The sequence below is a fragment of the Mesoplodon densirostris genome, chromosome 16, assembly GCF_025265405.1.
Source record: "Mesoplodon densirostris isolate mMesDen1 chromosome 16, mMesDen1 primary haplotype, whole genome shotgun sequence".
NCBI classification, from domain to species: domain Eukaryota; kingdom Metazoa; phylum Chordata; class Mammalia; order Artiodactyla; family Ziphiidae; genus Mesoplodon; species Mesoplodon densirostris.
The window spans coordinates 82,381,365-82,407,851 of NC_082676.1; the positions used below are offsets into that span (position 1 = coordinate 82,381,365).

At 41.5% G+C, this 26,487-nt stretch overlaps 1 protein-coding gene and 1 non-coding gene across 4 annotated transcripts in view; both read right to left on the minus strand.

Annotated features, from left to right (window-relative positions):
* KIF16B (kinesin family member 16B) overlaps positions 1-26,487 on the minus strand; it is a 298,237-nt gene that overhangs the window by 35,352 nt on the left and 236,398 nt on the right. For all 3 annotated transcript variants that reach the window (XM_060078071.1, XM_060078069.1, XM_060078070.1), the window contains one exon: positions 7,146-7,229. In XM_060078071.1, coding sequence (XP_059934054.1) covers positions 7,146-7,229 — 84 coding nt within the window. The remainder of the gene's footprint in view (positions 1-7,145; positions 7,230-26,487) is intronic.
* LOC132477196 (U6 spliceosomal RNA) lies at positions 12,108-12,214 on the minus strand. Its single transcript, XR_009530218.1, has one exon. It is a non-coding gene; the product is annotated as a U6 spliceosomal RNA (small nuclear RNA).

The window sequence follows — 26,487 nt, forward strand, 5'->3', positions numbered from 1 at the left end:
GTTCTAGGCATGGAGGAGACAGAAGTGAACAAGGCAGCTGGAAACCCTGTCCTCACAGAACTTACCTTCTAGTAAAACATAAAGCATTTAAAAACAAAACAAACTGACAAAAAAATCCCCCCAACCACTACAAAGTGCTTGACCAAGAAGCCACAGAGGCATCTGGTGGGGAGTGAACGGGCAGGGCTCTCCGAGGAGAGGACGTCTGAGCTGAGGGAGGTGCTCCAGCCTTGGAGATGCTTCTGCTGACTTAATCCCAAGTCAGTAATGACATGAAGACCCTGACTGCCTGCTTAGAGCTTCAGATTGGGAGCCCAATGATGGAGAAGAGTTTTCCCACTTGCAGTGAGTTTTGAGTCCCTGAGGTGTTAGCCATCAGTCCACACAGGATGCCACGTGGGGAAGGGGAAAAACACCAGAGTAAAACTGACAGTATGGCGGGCACTTCCCCTGTCCCTCCAGCCTCCATCTGGATTTGGAAGTTGATCCTCTCCTTGGAAACATGTGTTTCAATTTTGGTTTCTTCTTAATTAAACCAAAGACTCTGCATGGAAACCAATGTGGGATTTTCCCTCCAGATGCGGACTCACTCTTCTGATGTGACCATCAAATGCCAACTTACACTGATATGGAAGGACTTCTGTTGTGTAAAATGACCTCTTGATGGGCACTTTGCCTCTGGAGTTCATTCTTTCTCAGACTTCCTTCTTCCCCTTATGGCATCGCTTACTTACAGTATACACACTGCATCGTGTAATTCTAACAACTCCATGGAGCAGATATTAGTTCTGCCATTTAACAAGTAAGGAACTAAAGTTTAGGGAGGGAACTAAGGTCACAGGACACTGGAGTAGTCTCACAGAGCTGGGTTGCAAGTGCAGGTCTGACTCTAGAACCTTCTGCATTATTCCCATACCACATGGAGTTTCCCATCTCCTTCCCGAATCTTCATCCCAGATCACAGCAATTTTAGCCCCTCTGACCTCACGAAGCACCACAATGAAACAGCCCCCAAAGTCCAGCTCAGTCTCCTCCCACACAGCGACAGCCACGTAACCCCCTTCAAAAATGCTCTGTGATCAACAAATCACAGAAAACAGTCACTGCTAATACGAATGACCATATAACCAGAAAAAGTAAAATACCTAAAAACATAAATGAGGAGGGAAACAGTTCTTTCTTTAAGGTATTTCTCATTCTCCGCCTACATTTGGTAATGGTTCCGCCATCATCCATTCTGTAAGATCAGCAGAGAGTAGATGGAAAGACTGTTCAGTTAAGCACAGAACTGCCAGATACCTTTCATGTGCCAAACGAGTGAGAAAATGCAAGGATTTTCACCTCCTGAAATTTATTGTGAAACTGAAAGGATTCAACCTATACAATGTCTAAACAAAAATGATTCTATTGTTGGAAATCAAAGGTTTGAAAGTAACATAAAACTGAAGTATCAACAGAAGGAGACACTGCTGTTAGTCAGAAAAGCTGGGCTGTGCAGGGAAGTGGCAGCTGGTACTGGGCAGGGGGACGGAGCACTACGGCAGCCGCTGTAACACCCACGTTGTAAGGCAGGTAAGGCATGGGAACTACCAAGACTTTTATTTTGAAAACAACTCCTCATTTAGTTCACGGTTCCGTTAGAAAAGACGACACCTGTGAGCTCTGGGCATCTCTCTATGGTAAGAAAAAGTGATGAGATGCAGCTGAGGGCCAGCCTGGTGCTCACAGCTAAGCTCGGTATTCTCCTGTCAAGAGCAGACAGCTCCAAAGGACAGCAAGACCAGGCGAGGCTACTCTGTGACCATGAGCAAGACAGAAAAAACAAAAACCAAAAAACACTCCACAATCATGTCTAAACACAAAAACATAAATACTGTACAAACCATGAAAATGATCAAATACCCCCCTCCTCTGGCTAATAGGATGACTGCTGTGTTTCTTATCAATCACAGTTTTAACCTCACTCTGTTCTTCTTGCTTTCCAGATAAGAATTATTAAGATACCCCATCAGAGACTTAGCCCAACATCCAATCCAGAGCAAAGCCCGCTTGCTTGCACTCTGCCCTGAATCACCCAACCCAGGGCCAAGTCCTATCATAAGGTCTTGGTAACACCTTGCTGAGATGCCCCCTGCTTCCCATGGTATCTGTTCTTTCTTAGCGCAGGGAATTAATAAATCTAACACACTGTTAAAAAAGTAGGTGTATGTCTGGGGGTCACTGGCCGAAAGGCACTGACATTTGTCAGGCAGAGGCTTGGGGTACATCAGGCGTGCTGGGGACGCCACAGTGGGCAGCCTCACTGTCAGCAACTCAGGAGACACAAAAGAGAGCCGAGTGGCTGTGAACAGCAGCCGTGTAAACGCAGAGGAACTGTGCTCCTTTGATAATGATCCTAGGCCTCTCCTCTTTCTCACACTGGACAGTACCTTGACCGTGATTCAATCATCAGAAAGCATTTCTACATTTCAGATGACAATTTTACAGGGTGAAAGAAAGGCTGGTGTTACACCATGAGATTCCTGGTATCTTCCAGGTATCACCATGAATAAGAATAGTCACATAATCGTAGTGTCTTTGCCCTCAGAAATTGATTTTGCAAGTAGATGTAACAAACTGAGGTGCTCACATTGCTACACTTCATGACAGCAGGTGGGGGGCATTCTTGTGTCCTCCCCTGGCTCTTAAAGCAGACCTGAAACGTGCTGGAAGGCGCCATCACTGTGGCCAACTGTCCTCATCACCACCACCACGGCACCACCTAACATTTCGGAGTGCTTCCCTCTGTACCAGAGGCCGTGTGATGTCCATGATCTTATTTAACCCTCAGGTCAACTCCTGGAAGACGGTGGTTATTATTTGTCTTCATTTGTCAGTGATAAAGGACACTGACAGTGACATTAACTCCAAAAGAGCAAAGCCAGGATTCAAGACCAGGATGAAGAGTCCCAGGCCCATGCTCTAAGCTTCCACACTATTTTTATCCATCTTAATAATGCTCTAGCCAGTGACATGAAAATGGGGAAGAAGTGGTCTTGGGCTGCTGCCTGCTCTAGTACTTTCAAGAAAACGTCCAAGAAACTTCTCAAGTTCTTACTCCTAAAGGTGGTGGTTTTATTCTTGAAAGCTTTACTGTTTTATTAGAGGATTTCACTTGTTTTCATTAATTACAGTTACTCCTTGAAATGACAGACTACTGAGATGATTAGCAGAAATGTTTCCAAGTAGATGATAACATTCTCTGGAATTAGTGACCCAAAATGCACCTCTCATCAATCAACAAAAACAAAACAAAAATTCATCTATTTGGGGCTAATATCGGCAGATTTTCTGAGAATTCAGTGAATAAATACAGTGAATGTGAAGCACGTGTGAAATATCATGGGAGATGAAGAATTCAATTAGACGTTGATTCTGTTGCCTTCAAGTAACTGAAGAGTATAATAGGGGAGATCTGAGACATAAACATACCTTTTGATACAAGCAAGAAAGTACCAAGAATCTTAAAAGAAGTGGAGGTGAAGTCTCAAGGACATTCCAGAACAAAGTGTGCAGAAGACCCAGCTCTATCTCAAGCTCAGAGTGTTTTGAGGACTAAGAGAAGGAGGCTGCCCTGAAAGACACTCTAGTAGAGACTGAGGCTTTGCCACTCACTGGCTACATGACCTTCTTTATCCTCCCCAAGACTTAACCTTCGCACCTGTCAAATGGAGATAATAATAGAAGTCACCTCAAAAGCTGGCTGGAGGAGTAAATGGCATGATATCAAGCCTTTCACTCATGCCTGGCACTCAGTAAACACCCAGTAAATGTGAGACGGAAGTAGTACTATGTGAAAGCCTACGGAATGGCCAATATTCCACCATTTTTGACCTATGACAAGGACAGGTTCAACCTGATGGTAATGGTATCTGGCTTCAAGTACAGTAACAAGCACCGTTCTGCTCCACGTAACTCATCAGACAGAGACTGATGTGATCATTTCCTGTTACCTCCACAGCCTTTTCTGCTGGGTTGTCGTCCACGTTACAGGAAGGGCTTGGAGGAGCTGAGCATCACGTCACACGTGGGGAGAGCCGCCATCAGAACCCTCTGGCTGCCCGATAGGAGGGTCTGCCCACGATGTGCACATTTACACTGAACGGTTCCAGCGGGGCCGGGACGGCAGCAACAGGGGGTTCTGCCCACGTTAGAAACCTCCAGAGACTCTGGCTCCTGTGAAGCAAGAGTGCTTGGCAGCATTTGGGCATGAGATGCAAAGCAGTAACAGGCCAGATTCTGGAAAACCTGGCTCCGGGTTATAAGCTAGAGCGGTCCTGATAACTCTTTGTGGGTGGAGCCTATACACGTTTATCAATAAGAGTGAGTTCTGGAGGCCAAATGTACACTTCGCCACTGAGCATCACCACGTCCTGACTCACTGCTGCCTTTTCCTGGTGCGACACACCCCAACCCCACACGGCTACCACCACACACACCACTAATATTCCTCTCTCCGCGGTGATAAAACTAATCTCTAGAACATCTCGTGACAGGCAGAAATTTCTGATGTTACCCATCATTTTTACAATAATTATTTTAACATTTTTATAAATAGGATTTAACCTTATATAAGTTAGAAAGTAGGTATCTATGTCTTTCATGTGAAAACATTTGACACTTTTTGTTGATAAACTCAAACACAAGGTCCAAATCTTGCAGCTATTTTAATAGCAAGGAAGATCGAAACACAACTGGATGCTTGCTTAGAGCACTGCTCTATGCAGCTCAATCGGCGTGAGGAGGTTTGTAAAGCTGTTTCTGGATTTTAAAAATCAGCAGATAATTCCTTTTGCGCAAACACTATGTATATTGGTGTGTGCCAGTACAAATGTGTCCTGCTGAAATACACCTTTCTGTACATGCTTACGTATTTAACTATACCTCCAGGTAGAGTTCCATGCAGCAATGTAAACATACACTCTTTGAGGGCAAGAAGCATCCCACTCACCTTGATATTCTATGTAACACCTAGCACTGTCCCCAGCAAGTATCAGGAATTAAATCAATGTATATTGAATTAAATCAAATAGGAAGTTCAGTGACAACCAATGTTAATTTTCACAGAAAAATGCACTAAATCAGTGACTCTTGGTGTTAGATTGAAAATAAAAATCAGAATAGTTGCAGGAAATCAACTCAAGAATCTCAGGTTAACTTTCCAGTAAAGTGAAGCTGAATTACACTCTCTCCTTGCCAAGAACATAATATTCTAAGATTTAACAGTCAACATGAGACGACATACACTTAATTTAAAATGTAAGCCCCTATATTTCCACAAGGTGTGGGGTATCCATTCCTTATGGGTTAATGCCACAGGTAAACCACAGTCACGGGCAATGGGAGGGATGCTTGTATCCGCAGAGATGTTGACATAAAACTCTGTTTGTCAACAGCTGATGGCTCGGTAGGGCTAAGTGATTAAGCAGGAGATGCTGAAAACACAAACATGGGTTCCACCTGAAAGTACCAAGAATGAAAAGGTGCCCTGAGCTTTGCTTTGACTCTGGAAGCTGGGGTGGAAAGACAAGAGTCCCCTAGAGCAGGGCTCACAAACGCACAGCACACAAACGCCCAATCTGTGGGGCTGGCACCACGTGCATTTAATTAGAGCCCTGAGTAAGCAGGGATGACAACAGCTATTTCCTGTTAGTTTACAAACTTGTTTTTATACACTGTCGTTCTGCATGTTTCCATTAAAGACAAGTCTGGATAACTGACTGCAGGTAAGGGTTCGAGAAAGAAAACCATCACTAGTTCTACTGTGAGTTTTAAATTGTTTGCATGATACAATTAAACCTTTAAGAGAACTTGGTCAAGCAGGCTCACCACGATAACCTTTCCTTTGAATGTAAGCTCTTCAGTTGGGTATCAGGGTCACACCACCTCATAGGCTGATTTTTAGAGCCCTGCAACGACCCATCCAAACCTCAGTCGTAATACTTCCAGCACCTTTTCAAAGGTGTAATTCTACAGTTTAACTCACAGGCCTGTAAGCATGGCCACACCCTGAAACTCTTCTTTCTTCAGATCACTTCTATACTGAGGATCTCAAGTCTCTAAAATGCCCCTCGTGGACCACAATCTCCTAGTCTTCAATTTCTCCAGGGTCCCCACTCCCCCCTTTTGCTCTCACTGCAACCTCCAGCCTCTGGATGTTTCCCTAAGGCTCGGTTCACTGGTATTCACTGGACTCCATGGGCAGCCATTTCAAACTGGCTGTCTCCAGGAATGAGAAAAATACCGCCGTTTTATGGAGACTTTCACAGAAATTCAGGAAGGGCTGTCTCAGGCCTCCTCTTATTTGATTTCATTTGCAATAGGTCTTATTTTTCTTCCTCTTAAAAGAGTAGCAGAGGGGACTTTGCGAGGCCCCCAGGAAGCTTGCCGACTGGAGTGAGCTATTTGTAATGTTATCCTGCCTGCCTCAGTGGCTCACAGCAGCAAGAGGGTAGCCCATGCCCGCGGGTTACCCGCGACCATGCCTCAGCACACTCTGCCTCGGTAGCATCAGATGCCAACCAAACAAGCAGCTCTAGCCTGCAAAGCAACACCAGCTCTACAGAGCAGTCAACAGTGCATGCCAGCAGGGAGGCAGTCAGAAAAACAACAGTTGTGCTGAACCAAAGCTGTCCACGGAGCTGGCTCCGAAGATGAAGTTAAGTCCAACAAAACCTAACCATGACTAAACTAGGTATGTGTCTTTTTGCTTCCAGCCACCTTGAAAAAGTAACAACGATGCAATACTACAAATCTTCAGTTAATTAATTCAAGGCTTTGGCAGCAAGCTTCGTACCCCCAGCCTGCGTTGCGTACCATCTGTCTACGTGAATATTCAGTTCTCACCCACAACCTGCTTCCTAACCCTTGGTACACACGTATCTCCTCAAAACCCAGGAAAACGCTCTGTGGTGGGGGGAAGGACTTATATTTTAAATATATTTTAAATAATTACTTCACAAGCTGCCGCTGCCACCTCCAGTGTTAATGAAGCAGCATCTCTCCATCCGTGAACGAGAGTTAAGTGTTTAAGAGGAAGAATTCTCACTGGTCAATCACATGGCAAATCTTCTGCACACAGAGAAAGAAAAGCTTAATTCCGTTACCTCTAACTGACTCCGCCTCTCAGCAATCACACGTTCATCTTTGTTTCCAAATAGTTTCTTTGGAGGGAATTCAAGAGTCGCGAGCTGAAATACATGTTTTATAAGAGATGCATTAATAGCACACCTGTGACCTTTGGGCTAGTATTAATCCATTATTTGGAATCTCCATCATGGTGGGGGGGGAGGGGAGAGAAAGAGGTTGGAAGTTTAAAGATGGTAGGGCCTGCCTTGCTTAGCCACCAACCGTGTGACCTTGAAGAGACCAGGCAAGGCTCCACAAGGGTCACCCGAGAGGCAGGATGATGGGGCCTCAAAGGAAGGACAGACCTGAGTCTCAATGTTTTGTCCCAGACGACATAGTAGACTCTTTGCCAGGTGGTGTTTCACGTGTTTTATTTTTTAAAACACAAGTTTGTTCTTCTTTTAGTCCCCTTCTAATACTAGAATTCAATTATATTTGTGTTGACATGAGAATCTGAAAACTCCACAAGCATACTGCCTGAACATTTTGTAAGAGTTGTGTAAACTTTCCATATTGCCTTTTCTCAGCTACTACTGCAAATGCAGATGGCCCATGTGAAAAGAGGGCTTCTCTTTCAATCTTTTCTCCTTGTCTCCTAGCGAATACAGGTTTAGAATTTGCTGGTAGCCAGGTCTTGGAATTTCATAGGTATTTTCCTTATGCTTCTTTTCTTGGAAGTATAAAAATCATAACAAAAAGGTAAGTTTTTTTATAGACTCCAAGACAAGAAAGAGCTCTATAACCTGGCGGAAACCTGACCAGCTTGTGTGGCTTTGGTTGAATGAACTCTGAGCGGCAATAATTGCTGGTGTTGATGAAATTCACTATCTCCTTCCTTCCTCGCCCTGTCAGGTTCAGACACACTGAGAGGTCAACAAAGCGTTATCAAGAAAAAAAAAAAAAAAAAAAAGAACATTTCTCCCACAATTTAGGTCACAATGTGCACAAAATTCCTAATTTATACATATGCAAACCTTGGCTGATTTAAATTTATGTTGCCACAGTGGGAATCAAAAATTAAGAACTAACATCTGTATGTACAGGACTTTGAAAACTTATTACTAAAGGAGAATATACATACAGCAAAATGCACATATCCTAAGTGGACAATTGGTGAATTTTCAACATCTCAGCACACTGTAACCACCACCCAGATCAAAAGAGAACACCCCCAGCCGCCCAGGAACCGCTGGCACTCCCCTCCTGCCCTGTAAAAGGCTGGCGCTGCCTGACTTCTAACAGCATGGTTTAGTTTTTCCCATTTTTGAGCTTTATCATATGGCACGAACCCTTTTGTGTCCACCATCATCACTCTACCTCATGTGTGCGAGGTCCACCCATGTTGCCATGTGTAGCAACAGTTTGCTCACTCCTGTGGCTGAACAGTATGCCACCATGTGAACATTCCACCACTGGTCTGTGGCTTTTGGCTAGTTTCCAGTTTCTGGCCCCTAGGCATTGTGCTGTTATGAACATTTTCCTATAGGTTTTCCATACGTTTCCTACAAACATATGTAGGGATTCCTGCTGGTCATAGTCTGAAGGGTGAAAATGCTAGGTCATATGGAATGCAAGTGTTCAGCTGTACCTGAAGTTATCAGATGGTTTCCCAAAGCAGTTTTACCACCAACACTCCCACCAGCAGTGACTGAGAGACCCAGTGGCTTCAGATCCTCACCAGCACCTGGTGCTGTGGTCTTTTTCATCTTGGCAATGCTGGTGGGTATGCTGTGATTTCTACTGTGGTTCAGATTTGCATTTTTCTAATGAGCCATGATGTTGAGCATCTTTTCACATGCTCATTGACCATCTGGTTACTCATTTTGGGGAAGTGTCTGTTCAACTCTTTTGGCCATTTTTTATTGGTATATGCCTTTTTTTTTTTTTTTTTGTGGTACAAGGGCCTCTCACTGTTGTGGCCTCTCCCATTGCGGAGCACAGGCTCTGGATACGCAGGCTCAGGAGCCATGGCTCACGGGCCCAGCTGCTCCGCGGCATGTGGGATCTTCCTGGACTGGGGCACGAACCCGTGTCCCCTGCATCGGCAGGCGGACTCTCAACCACTGCGCCACCAGGGAAGCTCGGGATATGCCTTTTTCTTATTAAGAGTTATTCTTCCTTTTCCCTCTCTTCGAGGTGTCTTTGATGACTTTAGAGCCCTTTTTCAAAGTCAGTGGAAGTCAGAGGTTTGCTCCTTTCACACTCAAGTGCTCTTTCTACCCCAAACCTTGGAGTGGGTGGGGTGGGGGACCTCTTTTTCCTTCTCTCACCAATGTTCCAATTTGGTTGCTTACAGGCAACTTTAAAATCAGTTCAAGGTAAAGTGAAAGACCGTGGGCACCGAAGTAAGACAGACCTAGTTTGAATCTTGACCACTAACTAGCTAACTACTTTGTTTTTCTGAGCCTGAGTATTCTCTGCTGAAAAAAAAACACAGGCAATGTTAGTAAACGTTACCGGTTATCTGTGAAGATTTAGTGAAGCAATGCCGAACGGGCCTTAGCTACTCTTATTATTTACTAGAGATCTGGTAATTACTAAGAAAGCAGCATGCCACATCCCTGGTTCCCTCTCCCCATCCCTGGAATGGTGACGTGGCTTCAAGGAGCAAAGGGCTTTCTGGAACCCTGACTTCACTGGCACAAACACACTTCCCATATGTTGCAGGTTACAGAAGACAGGTACCCAGAACGTGTCTTTCGGGCTTCGTCCAGCCTCGATTTCATCTTGTACAAATGTGTTCCCCCACCAAATGCAGTGATGCTGAAAGCCTGGCAAGCATGCTTTCACAGTTGGTTGTTTTGTCATTTTCTTATGTGGCTGATGAGGTGACGTGGTTTCTGTCAGGGGAAATGACAGTCATACTTGCATGCTCACTCAGAACTGGTGCACTGAAAGGACCTCTGGCAGCTGAACTAGGTGGGAAGCAAGCATTTAAATTTCCTCGTAGTCAGTGGTAGTATGTACTCCATCCTGGGATGGAGGCTAGGATCTTGTGCTACGATGATCCATCCTGTGAAATAACTGTGTATAAATTATCTATAATACAGATTTTAGGAAGAGAAGGGCAACCTTAAATGGCACTGAGGCACATAATCATAGGACTATAATATTCAACAATTTAACTTCAGAGATAAAGAAACACAGGGTCAGAGATCAGTGACTTAGAATGGTTCCAAGTCATGGGGTGGCTGAGTCAAGACGAGGAACCAGGACTGAGTCCAGGTTTTCATAACAAGGCTGTAAAGTGTGTCCGCAGAGTATGGAAGACCCTGCTGAAGTCCTTGAGAACCTAGGACCCAAATAAAAGACAGTAACCCCTCCCAGTGTGTATTAACCAGGAAAATGATGGACAGCTGCTAGCAGTAGTCAACAGGCCCACCAGGAGCTGTCAACAAACCTCACTGAGGACCTGCACCAACAAGGGAACAGGAAAGTGACAGGGGTCAGTGACCACGGTGGGGATAACAGGAACGGGATGGTCTGGAGGCAGGGTCCTGGGAAGTCTGTCCTGGGATTATTAGCTCCTGTCAACTGATGCCTCACAAAATAAAACATAAGAAGGACGGAGGTGAAGTGTTGGAGGGAGGGAGAGAAGGAACAGGAGCAGAAGTTCCCACGTGATTCATGATAAATGCATGCAACGGGGTCCATGTCCTTTTGATGGGGCTGGGACATGAACAAACTGAAGGAGAAAGGTAAGGGCGTGAGGCAAGGTATCCAAAAAAAGTATTGCCTCCTTTAAGATAATGATATTTACATCAGACACAGCTTTCCAACCTCTTCCCTCTGACAGAATGGAAACTACCTCCATTTCTCCTTTTTAGAGAATCTTGACAGTGCTGTTTAGGCTTCGCTATCTGTAAGCTCTTAGGTTGAATGAGATGAAATTGCCAGTTTTGAAGTTAAAAATGGTTGAATATCAGCAATTCCATAAGGTTAAACCCCTTATAAAACTTCTGACATTTTTAAAAACATCTTTATTGGAGTATAATTGCTTTACAATGGTGTGTTAGTTTCTACAGTATAACAAAGTAAATCAGCTATACATATACATATATCTCCATATCCCCTCTCCCTCTTGTGTCTCCCTCCCACCCTCCCTATCCCACCCCTCTAGGTGGTCACAAAGCACCGAGCTGATCTCCCTGTGCTATGCGGCTGCTTCCCACTAGCTATCTATTTTACACTTGGTAGTATATATAAGTCCATGCCACTCTCTCACTTCGTCCCAGCTTACCCTTCCCGCTCCCGTGTCCTCAAGTCCATTCTGTACATCTGCGTCTTTATTCCTGTCTTGCCCCTAGGTTCTTCAGAACCTTTTTTTTTTTTTTAGATTCAATATATATGTCTTAGCATACGGTATTTATTTTTCTCTTTCTGACTTACTTCGCTCTGTGTAACAGTCTCCAAGTCCATCCACCTCACTACAAATAACTCAATCTTGTTTCTTTTTATGGCTGAGTAATATTCCATTGTATATATGTGCCACATCTTCTTTATCCATTCATCTGTCGATGGACACTTAGGTTGCTTCCATGTCCTGGCTATTGTAAATAGAGCTGCAGTGAACACTGTGGTACATGACTCTTTTTGAATTATGGTTTTCTCAGGGTATATGCCCAGTAGTAGGACTGCTGGGTCGTATGGTAGTTCTATTTTTAGTTTTTTAAGGAACCTCCATACTGTTCTCCAGAGTGGCTATATCAATTTACATTCCCACCAACAGTGCAAGAGGGTTCCCTTTCCTCCACACCCTCTCCAGCATTTATTGTTTGTAGATTTTTTGATAGTGGCCATTCGGATTGGTGTGAGGTGATACCTCACTGTCGTTTTGATTTGCATTTCTCTAATGATTAGTTGAGCATCCTTTCATGTGTTTGTTGGCAATCTGTATATCTTCTTTGGGGAAATGTCTATTTAGGTTTTCTGCCCATTTTAAAAATATGGAACGCTTCACGAATTTGTGTGTCATCCTTGCACAGGGGCCATGCTAATCTTCTCTGTATCGTTCTAATTTTAGTATATGTGCTGCCAAAGTGAGCACAAAACTTCTGACATTTTTAAATGACCACTAGGCCGAAGATACAATCCCAGCTGCTTTTACCTGCCAAGGGTAAATATTCTCAGTTGAGGGATTGTTGATTGGCTACATCTAAACCAATATTCTTTCAAAAGAATATTCAAGTACTCAAAAATTAAACAGAACTAGAAATATCTTATATTTTAAAAATGCAGCACTAAAATAGCCAAGGAGTTGGGGAAACATTAACAGTACAGGTGGCACGGAAGCCATTTAGGGGCCAATAGTTGTTGACACAGAAGGGATTAGGTTGCCACTCTCAACAAAAGCCCGTCTTTTGAAAAGAAAAAAAAAAAAGACCATCATAGTCTTTACTTGGATTAGAGAAAAGAGGGCAGGAACTGCTGCTTCATTCTTACTATAAAATCCTTATAATCCTTTATATCTTTACTATTATATAAATCCTTAGAAGGGTTTAGAAATCTGGGGTAGAAGAGAGGCCTGAACTTTTTCTCTCCCCAGGTACAAAGTGACCACCTCATTTATTTTGAAACAGAACAGCAAAAGCAATCCTCTGTAGGGTTCATTTCTGGATTGTGAATTATTTAAACTGTCCACATGTTTTTTAAAATGTACAATTTACCAAGATAGAAAGAGCCACTGGTCAGGACAAATAATGTGCCTGGAGAGCCAAAAAAAGGAAAAGATCTCTTGTATTTTGCAGAAAGCACTGCTGTCTGAAAAGTAATATTTCCAACAAATTAAGAATACAAGAGAGGCTCAGAGAGGGGGTGACTGTCCCTGACTTCTCCTCTCATGTCCTACATACACTGACATCTATTGTTTATTTGTTTGTTTGTTTGGCTTCTTAAGTTAAACAGCAAATTGAAAATAAAATCAATGATATAATTTGTACATTTACATTTCTTCTCAAGTTCTTTTTAGTTAAATTTTTTTCATTTTTATCGCTTCATTTTTGAATCTAGCAGATGGTCGAGATCTGATTTCCATGAGAAATGCTGTCAGGAACAGTAAAAGGCATCTGTGGGTGGAGGAGAGATTCCTCTTTGATTTCCTTTGTAACCTCTGACAAAGGAAATACAGTGTCCTACATTTCTAAAAATTAAAAGTTCTTGAAGTTCTATATTCCTCAAAACTACTCAATTCTAAAGGAACTCAGATAAATATTTCTGATTTATATAAAAATGATCAAGATACTTGGGATTCAGTAATGAGGAAAAAATAATTTTCTTTTTATAAGATTTCATTTTCTGTCAGAATCAGCTTGCTAGTTCCTACCAGAAAAGTATGTTGGGATTTTTATCGGGATTGTACTGAATATACAGGTCATTTTGGCAAGAAGTGACATCATAAAGTCTCAGTTCACCATTCTATGAAAAAGTAAAAAGATTTCATTTTCATAAAGAGCAAAACCCATCATTTCCCCCTTATAACTTTCATGGATAAAGTCTCATGTTAAAAAAATGTGATTGCCACGGAAATAATCCTTCTACAAACCATAACACCTGATGGAACAGCTCTGGTTAAAGATGGTGGAGTAAAGCCTTTATTTGCATCCCTTCACACCTTCAAAAGCACCAAAAACAACAAGAGATGAAAAGCAGAGTTCCCTGTCAATCCCCGAAACTAACACAACATTGTAAATCAACTATACTCCAATAAAAATTAAAAAAAAAAACAGAAAAGACTCTGACTCCAAAGTAGGAAACCACTGCAGCCCACACACAGGCCAGCAGCCGCAGGGAGCCCAGCCTCCCTGCGGCCTCTCCAGGCCACAGGCCACAGGCTGTCCACTAGGGTCGGCATCCAAACCCCTAGGTATTGCATGACGCTGATGTTAATGACTAAAGCTAGGGACAAGGAGAAGGTGGGGGGAACCCGCAGCAAAGAGGAGGGCAGTAGGGGCCTGTGCGGGGAGAACCCAGAGCTGCTCAAGGTGTTGGCAGAGAAAACAGGCCAGAGGCAGGCACCTGGCTTTACTGCCACAGACAGTGACCCACTGCCCCCGCGAACACCAGAAAATAAGATGTGCCTCGATGCGAAGGGAAAAACTGGTGGAAAAAAATTCAGAAAAAATCCAGGCAAAGGTTTAGGCGTGTGGTAGCTTGCTGCCTGCCCCCCCCCACCAGGGTCTGTCCTTTCCTTGTCCCCATGATTCACTGGTGTTTTCCCCTAAAATTAGTCCATTTCACTTAAAGATGATAAATAATTAGAAGGAACTGAAACTGAACTATGAATAAAAAGGGTAGGTGAGGAGATACTGAATAAAAGAGGAGCAAAAGGCAGATAAAGAAGATGCACAAGAAGGACTGACCAAAGACAAGAAGAACTCAGGGAAGAAATTATCCACAGTCTTAAGGAACCACAAACACCCATAAAAAAGAACCAAAAGCAGGAAGTGATACACAGGTTGAAAGAAGAGACTACAGTGGGGGGAAAAGGGCAGAAAACTGAGCCGCTCATGGAGAAATGGCTGAGTCCGGGACTGGGATGGGGACCACGTAAGATGAGTCTGAAGCATCTTGTGGTTCCAGAGATCAAGGAAGTGCTCAAAACCAAAAGCACGTTGGGGCTTCCCTGGTAGCGCAGTGGTTAAGAATCCGCCTGCCAACGCAGGGGACACAGGTTCGAGCCCTGGTCCGGGAAGATCCCACATGCCGCGGAGCAACTAAGCCCGTGCGCCACAACTACTGAAGCCCATGCGCCTATGGCCTGTGTTCTGCAACAAGAGAAGCCACCGCAATGAGAAGCCCGCACACCGCAACTAGAGAAAGCCCGTGCACAGCAACGAAGACCCAATGCAGCCAAAAATAAATAAATAAAATAAATTTAAAAAATTTTAAAAATTAAAAAAAAGAGAGATGGAAGATGTATTTAAAACCAAAAGCACAATGATGGGAGTGTGTCACAGGGACACAGGTGCCGATGCAAAGAGCTGCTGCATACGGCCTAAGTTGGAAAAACGTGAAAAACAAAATTTTAAAAAATGTATTGGCTTAAAACCCAAAATATGATGAAATAAACAAGTAAATAAATAAATGGGGAAGAAGAAACAAGCCACCCATTCAGAAGAATTCCAAGTAACTAATGTAGATACCTCACCCTCCAGGAAGTGGGGGCATCTCTCTCTACCCCTAAAACGTGGGCTCTGCAGAAGGTGTGCTGTGTGCAGTGCCTTCCTTCCCAAGAGAAGAGTATAGAAAGGGGGGAACCAAGGAACCTCACAGGGGAGAAACCTCAGCCAGGAGATCAAGGTCGATCTCAACAGTGATAAGTCACACCGATGGTGTGTGTGTCCTTCATATGATGTGATGATAATGACACTTTACCTCCGTGGTTTTTCTCCCCCAAACCCAAATGTCTAATCATGAGAAAAACAGGCATATCCCAATTGGGAACATTCTCTAAAATACCTGACCATCATTTCTCACAATATCAAGGTCATTAAATATAAGGAAAGTCTGAGAAACTGTCACAGCAAAAGGGAGCCTAAGGAAACATAGTGACTGAATGTAATGTGGTATCCTGGATGGGATACTGGAACAGAAAACGGACATTAGGTAAAAATTAAGGAAATCTCAAAAGTACAGGCTTTAGTTAATAATAATAATAATGTATCAGTGTTGGTTCACTAGTGGTGACAAATGCCCTATACTCATGGGAACTGTTAACAGGGAAAAGTGGGTATGGGGTATATGAAAACTCTGTATTACCTTCACATTTTTTTTCTGTAAAACTACAACTATTCAAATAGGATTTCTGGTTTCTGATCTGATACGTAAGGAGCTTAGAAGTTGTGACGTCTGTCCTCACAAGAAAAAAAAAACTGAGAAAACTGAAAATCAAGAGCTCTTCCTGGATCCATCAGAGAATTAAGGTCACAGGGCAAACTACTGTCCCCCATCCAGAGAGACGGACAGGCAGAAACAGAAGCACAGCTTAGCTGGTGCAGAAGCTCACAACTGGAGCCAGTTTGGGTAGGAACACTCTAAACTGCAATTGATGAATTGCTGGAGGCTCAGTGTAGCCTAGTATGAGCGTTAAAAAAACTCCAGAGAAGCTGCATTTTCCATAACTTTTGTGACGTTTACCTCCAGAAGTCCCACCAGATTCTCACTGTGAAGAAGAATCCCTTTGGTTTTGCAGAAGGTGCTGGGGGTGGGGATGGTGGGGTGGTAACCTTCTGAAATACAGCCAGGGTTCTCTGCCCTCAAGGGAAACTGTTTTCCCAGAATCTAACCACTTCAGGTTTTACTAAAGCCCAACCGTTTGTGGGGGAGTGGAATGCACCCTGCAGGTTTCACTAAGAGACTGAGACCTAATCACAGGCCTACAGACCCTGCAACACACACATCCCACCACCAGGCCAACAGGGCTCCTGCAAGACAACGGGACTGCAGCTAAAGGAAGCGCAAGCCTCAGGCTCTATTTAAGAAGCTTCTGGGAAAACCCAAAGACAATAGCGGAAACACAAACAAAGGCACTTGAGGACATTTTTGCCTCTGACACCACAGCCAGGGCAACTGTAGCCTATATAGTAGCCAGATAAATATAAAACTGCATGCTAAAGGCCTATCTACCTCAGCTCCATTCACATGACACACCATGTCCAGCTTTCAACAAAAATTACAATGCATGCTAAAAGGCAAAAAACAGTCTGAGACTATTCTAAAATGAAAAAAGCTGATTGAAAAAAGGAAATCCAGTGTCTCCACACCCTGCACCCCTGCCCCCTCCTCCCTCACTGTCTACATGCTCGGAAAAAATAAATAAATAAAGAGCAAGAAGAACTCAAGAAAGAGACAAGAGAAACAAAAACAGCAAAAGAAAAACAGTAGTAGAAAGTCCCAGTAGAAGAAACAAAAGTAGCATGAAGACAATAAAAACACAGGTTAGCCTACGGCATATAAAGCAGAGAAAATAACAAGGCAAAATGAAAAATGCTAAGGGAAATAAAACGTGACCCAAGAGGTTTATAAGTAACAGAGAAACGTCTTTAAAGTGTGCAGTCCACAGGCAGACATTCTCAAGCGCATAAGAACTCAGGTAAAACACATCAAGGTGAACCTTTCAGAAACATACTGGATGACCAAACATACCCAACCAAGAGACAGTACAATACAAGGATCTCAGGAACGAAGAAACCACTGTAAATACCACCTCTACTTAAATCCACAACGAGGAAAGAATTATGCATAATTTATGTATAAAAAAGGGAACTACAAATAATTTATGTATAGAAGAATGTGATATATCGTGACTTATTAAATATAAGTTTTAAAATTGGGTAGGTGGGAGTAAATAAAATGGGATCATCTTATCTTTGTTATGAGTCAATTGATCATTTTTTTTAATTTAATTTTTTTATACAGGTTCTTATTAGTTATCTATTTTATACATATTAGTGTATATATGTCAATCCCAATCTCCAGATTCAACCCACCACCACCCCACCCCCGACTTTAACCGTTTGGTTAACATGTCTGTTCTCTACATCTGTGTCTCTATTTCTGCCTTGCAAACCAGTTCATCTGCACCATTTTTCTAGATTCCACATATATGTGTTAATATACGATATTTGTTTTTCTCTTTCTGACTTACTTCACTCTGTATGACAGTCTCTAGGTCCATCCATATCTCTACAAATGACCCAGTTTGGTTCCTCTTTATGGCTGAGTAATATTACATTGTATATATGTGCCACATCTTCTTTAACCATTCGTCTGTCGACGGTCATTTAGGTTGCTTCCATGACCTGGCTATTGTAAATAGTGCTGCAATGAACATAGGGGTGCATGTGTCTTTTTGAATTATGGCTTTCTCTGGGTATATGCCCAATAGTGTAACTGCTGGGTCATAAGGTAATTCTATTTTTAGTTTTCTAAGGAACCTCCATACTGTTCTCCATAGTGGCTGTATCAAATTACATTCCCACCAACAGTGTAAGAGGGTTCCCTTTTCTCCACACCCTCTCCAGCATTTGTTGTTTGTGGATTTTCTGATGATGCCCATTCTAACCGGTGTGAGGTGATACCTCATTGTAGTTTTGATTTGCTTTTCTCTAATGATTAGTGATGCTGAGCAGCTTTTCATGTGCCTCTTGGCCATCGGTATGTCTTCTTTGGAGAAATGTCTATTTAGGTCTTCTACCCATTTTTGGATTGAGGTGTTCGTTTTTTTAAATACTGAGCTTCATGAGCTGTTTATATATTTTGGAGATTAATCCTTCATCCGTTGATTTGTTTGCAAATATTTTCTCCCATTCTGAGGATTGTCTTTTCATCTTGTTTATAGTTTCCTTTGCTGCACAAAAGCTTTTAAGTTTCATTAAGTCCCATTTGTTTGTTTTGTTTTGTTTTTATTTCCAATACTCTAGGAAGTGGGTCAAAAGTGATCCTGCTGTGACTTATGTCAAAGAGTGTTCTTCCTATGTTTTCCTCTAAGAGTTTTATGGTGTCCAGTCTTACATTTAGGTCTTTAATATATTTTGCGATTATTTTTATGTATGGTGTTAGGGAGTGTTCTAATTGCATTCTTTTACATGTAGCTCTCCAGCTTTCCCAGCACCATTTATTGAAAAGACTGTCTTTTCTCCATTGTATATCCTTGCCTCCTTTGTCATAGATTAGTTGACCATAGGTGCATGGGTTTATCTCTGGGCTTTCTCTCCTGTTCCACTGACCTATATTTCTGTTTTTGTGCCAGTACCACACTATCTTGATTACTGTAGCTTTGCAGTATAGCCTGAAGTCAGGAAGTCTGATTCCTCCAGCTTTGCTTTTTTCCCTCAAGATTGCTTTGGCTATTCGGGGTCTTTCTTTTGTGCCTCCATACATATTTTAAATTTTTTTGTTCTAGTTCTGTAAAAAAATACCATTGGTAATCTGATAGGGATTGCACTGAATCTGTAGATTACTTGGAGTAGTACAGTTATTTTCACAATATTGATTCTTTCAATCCAAGAACATGGTATATTTCTCCATGTTTGTGTCATCTTTGATTTCTTTCATCAGTGTCTTATAGTTTTCTGAGTACACGTCTTTTACCTCCTTAGGTAGGTTTATTCTGAGGTATTTTATTCTTTTTGTTGCAGTGGTGAATGGGATTGTTTCCTTAATTTTTCTTTCTGACCTTTCGTTGTTAGTGTATACGAATGCAAGAGATTTCTGTGCATTAATTTTGTATCCTGCAACTTTACCAAATTCATTGATTAGTTCTAGTAGTTTTCTGGTGGCATCTTTAGGATTCTCTATGTAGAGTATCATGTCAACTGCAAACAGTGACAGTTTTACTTCTTCTTTTCCATTTTGTATTCCTTTTATTTCTTTTTCTTCTCTAATTGCCATGGCTAGGACTTCCAAAACTATGTTGAATAAGAGTGGCAAGAGTGGACATCCTTGTCCGGTTCCTGATCTTAGAGGAAATGCTTTCAGTCTTTCACCACTGAAAATGTTTGCTGTAGCTTTGCCATATATGGCCTTTATTATGTTGAGGTAGGTTCCCTCTATGCCCACTTTCCAGAGAGTTTTTATCATAAATGGGTGTTAAATTTTGTCAAAAGCTTTTTCTACATCTATTAAAATGATCATATGCTTTTTTTTTTTTTTTTTTTTTGAGGTATGCGGGCCTCTCACTGTTGTGGTCTCTCCCGTTGCGGAGCACAGGCTCCGGACGCACAGGCTCAGTGGCCATGGCTCACGGGCCTAGCCGCTCTGTGACATGTGGGATCTTCCCAGACCGGGGCACGAACCCGTGTCCCTTGCATCGGCATGCGGACTCTCAACCACTGTGCCATCAGGGAAGCCCGATCATATGGTTTTTATTCTTCAATTTGTTAATATGGTGTATGACACTGATTGAGTACAGTGAAGAATCCTTGCATCTCTGGGATAAATCCAACTTGATCATGGTGTATGATCCTTTTAATGCATTGTTGGATTCTGTTTGCTAGTATTTTGTTGAGGATTTTTGCATCTATATTCATCAGTGACATTGGTCTGTAATTACTTTTTTTGTAGTATCTTTCTCTGGTTTTGGTATCAGGGTGATGGTGGCCTCACAGAATGAGTTTGTGAGTGTTCCTTCCTCTGCAATTTTTTGGAAGAGTTTGAGAAGGATGGGTGGTAGCTCTTCGCTAAATGTTTGATAGAATGCATCTGTGAAGCCATCTGGTCCTGGACTTTTGTTTGTTGGAAGATTTTTAATCACAGTTTCAAATTCACTACTTGTGATTGGTCTGTTCATATTTTCTATTTCTTGCTGGTTCAGTCTTGGAAGGTTATACCTTCCTAAGAATTTGTCCATTTCTTCCAGGTTGTCCATTTTATTGGCATAGAGTTGCTTGTAGTAGTCTCTTAGAATGCTTTGTATTTCTGCGGTGTCTGTTGTAACTTCTCCTTTTTCATTTATAATTTTGTTGATTTGAGTCCTCTCCCTCCTTTTCTTGATTACTCTGGCTAAAGGTTTATCAATTTTGTTGATCTTCTCAAAGAACTACCTTTTAGTTTTATTGATCCTTGCTATTGTTTTCTTTCTATTTCATTTATTTCTGTTCTGATCTTTATGAATTCTTTCCTTCTACTACCTTTGGGTTTGTTTGTTCTTCTTTCTCTAGTTCCTCTAGGTGCAAGGTTAGATTGTTTATTTGAGATTTTTCTTGTTTCTTGAGGTAGGCTTGTATAGCTATAAACTTCCCTCTTAGAACTGCTTTTGCTGCATCCCATAGGTTTTGGATCGTCGAGTTTTCATTGTCATTTGTCTCTAGGTATTTCCTGATTTCCTCTTTGATTTCTTTGGTGATCTCTTGGTTATTTAGTACCGTATTGTTTAGTCTCCACGTGTTTGTGTTTTTTAAGTTTTTTTCTCCCTCTAAATGCTTTCTAATCTCATAGCGTTGTGGTCAGAAAAGATGCTTGATATGATTTCAATTTTGTTAAATGTACTGTGGCTTGATTTGTGACCCAAGATGTGATCTATCCTGGAGAATGTTCCATGTGCATTTGAGAAGAAAGTGTAATCTGTTGTTTTCGGATGGACTGTCCTATAAATAGCAATTAAATCTATCTGGTCTATTGTGTCATTTAAAGCTTCTGTTTCCTTATTAATTTTCATTTTGGATGATCCGTCCATTGGTGTAAGTGAGGTGTTAAAGTCCCCCACTATTACTGTGTCACTGTTGATTCCCTCTTTTTTTTTTTTTTTTTGTGGTATGTAGGCCTCTCACTGTTGTGGCCCCTCCCGCTGCGGAGCACAGGCTCCGGACACGCAGGCTCAATGGCCATGGCTCACGAGCCAAGCCGCTCCGCGGCACACGGGATCCTCCCAGACCGGGGCACGAACCCGCGTCCCCTGCATCGGCAGGCGGACTCCCAACCACTGCGCCACCAGGGAAGCCCTGATTCCCTCTTTTATAGCTGTTAGCAGTTGCCTTATGTACTGAGGTGCTCCTATGTTGGGTGAATATATACTTATAATTGTTATATCTTCTTGGACTGATCCCTTGATCATTATGTAGTGTCCTTCCTTGTCTCTTGTAACATTCCTTATTTTAAACTACATTTTATCTGATATGAGTATTGCTACTCCAGCTTCCTTTTGATTTCCATTTGCATGGAGTATCTTTTTCCATCCCCTCACTCTCAGTCTGTATGTGTCCCTAGGTCTGAAGTGGGTCTCTTGTAGACAGCATATAGATGGGTCTTGTTTTTGTACCCATTCAGCAAGCCTCCGTCTTTTGGTTGGAGCATTTAATCAATTCACATTTAAGGTGATTATCAGTATGTACGTTCCTATGACCATTTTCTTAATTGTTTCAGGTTTGTTTTTGTAGGTCCTTTTCTTCTCTTGTGTTTCCCACGTAGAGAAGTTCCTTTAGCATTTGTTGTAGAGCTGGTTTGGTGGTGCTGAATTCTCTTAGCTTTTGCTTGTCTGTAAAGCTTTTGATTTCTCCATCGAATCTGAATGAGATCCTTGCCAGGTAGAGTAATCTTGGTTGTATGTTCTTCCCTTTCATCACTTTAAATATATCATGCCACTCCATTCTGTCTTGTAGCATTTCTGCTGAGAAATCAGCTGTTAACCTTATGGGAGTTCCCTTGTATGTTATTTGTCATTTTTCCCTTGTTGCTTTTAGTAATTTTTCTTTGTCTTTAATTTTTGTCAGTTTGATTACTATGTGTCTCAGCATGTTTCTCCTTGGGTTTACCTGCCTGGGAAGCTCTACGTTTCCTGGACTTGGGTGGCTATTTCCTTTCCCATGTTAGGGAAGTTTTCTACTATAATCTCTTCAAATATTTTCTTGGGTCTTCTCTCTCTCTCTTCCTCTTCTGGGACCCCTATAATGCGAATGTTGGTGTGTTTAATGTTGTCCCGGAGGTCTCTTAGGCTGTCTTCAATTCTTTTCACTCTTTTTTCTTTATTCTGTTCCACGGCAGTGAATTCCACCATTCTGTCCTCCAGGTCACTTATCCGTTCTTCTGCCTCAGTTTTTCTGCTATTGATTCCTTCTAGTGTGGTTTTCATTTCAGTTATTTTGTTGTTCACCTCTGTTTGCTTCTTTAATTCTTCCAGGTATTTGTTCTTTAATTCTTCTAGGTCTTTGTTAAACATTCCTTGAATCCTCTCGATCTTTGACTCCATTCTTTTTCTGAGGTCCTGGATCATCTTCACTATCATTTTTCTGAATTCTTTTTCTGGAAGGTTGCCTATCTCCACTTCATTTAGTTGTTTTTCTGGGGGTTTATCCTGTTCCTTCATCTGGTACATAGTCTTCTGCCTTTTCATTTTGTATGTCTTTCTGTGAACGTGGTTTTTGTTCCATAGGCTGCAGAACTGTAATTCTTCTTGCTTCTGCTGTCTGCCCTCTGGTGGATGAGGCTATCTAAAAGGCTTGTGCGAGCTTCCTGCTGGGAGGGCCTGGTGGTGGGCAGAGCTTAGTAAAACTTTAATCCACTTGTCTGCTGATGGGTGGGCCTGAGTTTCTTCTCTGTTGGTTGTTTGACCTGAGGCGACTCAGCACTGGAGGCTACAGGCCCTTTGGTGGGGCTAATTTCGGACTCCGGCAGGGCTCATGCCAAGGAGAACTTCCCAGAATTTCTGCTGCCAGTGTCCTTGTCCCCGCAGTGAGCCACAGCCACCCCCCACCTCTGCAAATCCCGCTAGCCTTCAACGTCTGATTCTCTGGGAATTCCTCCTCTTGTTGCCAGACCATCCCCACCCCCCAGGTTGGGAAGCCTGATGTGGGGCTCAGAACTTTTACTCCTGTGGGTGGACTTCTGTGGTATAATTGTTCTCGTTTGTGAGTCACCCACCCATCAGTTATGGAATTTGATTTCATCGTGATTTCACCCCTCCTATCATCTCATTGCAGCTTCTCCTTTGTCATTGGATGTGGGGTATCTTTTTTGGTGAGTTCCAATGTCTTCCTGTCGATGATTTTTCAGCAGTTAGCTATGATTCCGGTGCTCTCACAAGAGGCAATGAGTGCACGTCCTTCTACTCCGCCATCTTGAACCTGCCCATCTCAAGTGATCATTTATAAGAGCGAAACAACACTGAAAATTTATAAAATGGAAACACACCACATGAAAAGTAGCAACTACTGTTTTAATGTTTTTTATAATCTTTGTTCTTAACATCACATATATTTTAGAGGTTGTGGTGGAGAAAAATTTAATTTGAATTTCATCATTTTCTTCAGTTTTACTTCATTTTCTTTCACTTGCGTTAAATTCAAGTAAAATTAAATTTAATGTTAGTAATTAAAAATAGCATATCTAGTTTGAACCCAATGTTAGAAAGTTATTTCATTCTTTCTTCCTTTTCTTGTTTGTCCCATTTTAATTTCTTTGTATCACTCTACATATCCATCCTGTTATCTGTGCCTATTCATTTAAGTACTTAAAATAATGTTCATTAAATGGTAATTTAATTATATTCAGAGAATGATTTTGAGTAATCTGTTGCTTCTTATATTATGTGAAACTTTTATAAATGAGCATGCATCATTTTTATAGAAACAATAAAAAGTGATTTTTTTAAACATATTTAATGGAAGTTAAATTAACACCATATGGCTTTTTCTTTTAATAACCTGGGATTTGGGGCAATCAGATTTCAAGTCTCAGCTCAGCAAAGAGCTGGTTGTATCATATCTCTAGTTCTTAGTTTCATCATCTGTTAAAAATGAAGGAGTTGAACTGAGATAGTTCCATTTCCAGCTCTGAAATTCTATATCTCAGGTATTGATGATTAAAATCTCTCTATGCTGAGTTACAAGTAGCACTTTAGATACCATGGAGATATTTTACCTATTAACTTGGTTATATTGCTTTTGAGGAGTGTACCTTTCTTCCCATAAAATCTTCACAGCATTCTTATTTGAAGTAAGGGAAACATGTGTACAGGGAAAATAGAGCCAAACATAATAATGAAATGTTACTTTTCAAAGGCTGTAGAATAGAAAAAGGGCAGAAACAAACGGGAATGCAGTATTCATGAGAAAACCCGTAAAACTGTACCACTTCCTGCTATAACCATTATCCTTACAGCAGGAGTGGGAAATGATGCAAAGACAATTGAGCTCTTATGGGAAAACTGTACATTAAAGTTAAAAATGATGACTGAGGTCAAATATATTGGATATTTTCTTCCAGAACACTGGAAGAAAACTGAACAACAGCCTTATGGCTTACTTTGTGTAATTATGAAATTTGATTACGCTGAGTAAAACATAGGAAACAAATGAGAATTAAAATAGCACATTTCTTTGGCCTAAGAGAAATAATGACAAGCTTATTCTGCAATTCAATAAAGAAAACATATTCTAAAGACAAACGACTGAAACAAAAGCCATTAAAAAAATGAAATTGGTAATTTTGAGGCTCACTGACTTCCAATGAAATTTGTCTTGCCCTTCTTCGCTGCTTGTAGAGTCTAAAAATCCAAGTGATCAACTTTATTTTGTATGTTCGAGAAACAAGCCCATAACTTTCAGGCTGAACAATAGCTCTATATGAAGAACTATCAATGGAGTAAGAAAAGACAGTGGTTCCTTATAGAACTAGCATAGCCAGTTTATGGAATTATTTGTGAATCTCAGTTTTGCGAAAATAAAAGCATTGAGTATCCATTTATTCATCAAGTTGGCTAGCTATATGTATATGTATAGATATTAGAAATACAGTCAGCACTCTCTGTTGTTTTGTAATATTTCTTCATGATCTTAATGACCTCAGAGTGAAATTTTCATCTACAAGCTGGCTTTTCCCTTTCTGATTCCCAATGAACTGACACAGCCTGATTTCTTCTAAGAGTCACCACACTCAAATCCTGACTTCAATGTTTATTACATTAGAATAAGATAGGTTGGCCAGTCTGCTGCCATCAAGGAGACAAATTAAATGTAATGGAAAAGTTTGCTTTTATTAAAAGTCTTTTTCTCTTAGCCAAGTTCACTTTTTAGGTTAGCCAGGTGTCCTTGATGGCAACAGACAGCATAGGTTTTGATATATGGCATCGTTGTTCCTTTGTATATAAATAATGGCAGCCCTAATATAGAAAAGAAATTAAAGTGAGCAGTAAAAAGTCTTGCCTATCTTTGATGATTTTACAACAATTAAGCAGCTAACGCTGGATTATAAATCACTGAAGGGAAACAGAACAATTGAGAATGGCAACAGTAATAAGGTATGGAATCTTTACTAATGAAAGGAAAACATCTGACTTTTGTTACCACCTAATAAAAGTGCACTTTATTGTCATTCCTCATTTACTAGGCATTTTCTTTACTCCTGTAATACTTGGCTACCTAACCAGTATCCAGGTTTTAAAGATTAGAGAGAAAAATTCTATACGGCAAATCTATACGGCCAAATCAGCTTTAACCTGTCTTTTGCCAGTAGACGCACCTACCTGACAACTGCCAGCATTTGAAACGCCCACGCTCTACAGGTTTGTGGTTGTAAATTTCAGCCACTCCAGCTTTTGAGGAATACAAACAATGAAAACTCATCAAAGGGCTGCCATAACTCTCCCAGCTGACTAGATGGACGCATTTCTGACTACTCAAAATTAATAGCAGCTCCCAAGGCCTTATAAGAACAGCTGTCACTGAGAAATATACTCACAAACAAATAAGTAATTCTCCCAGTTTGATTTGTTAGAGGCATGAAGCAGCAACTCTTCAGGGCAACCTGGATGGGTTATCAAAGGAGCAATGAGCTCCCGCAGACCTTTGATATGGTAATGTGAGCGTACCATGCACTATTTATGAGCAC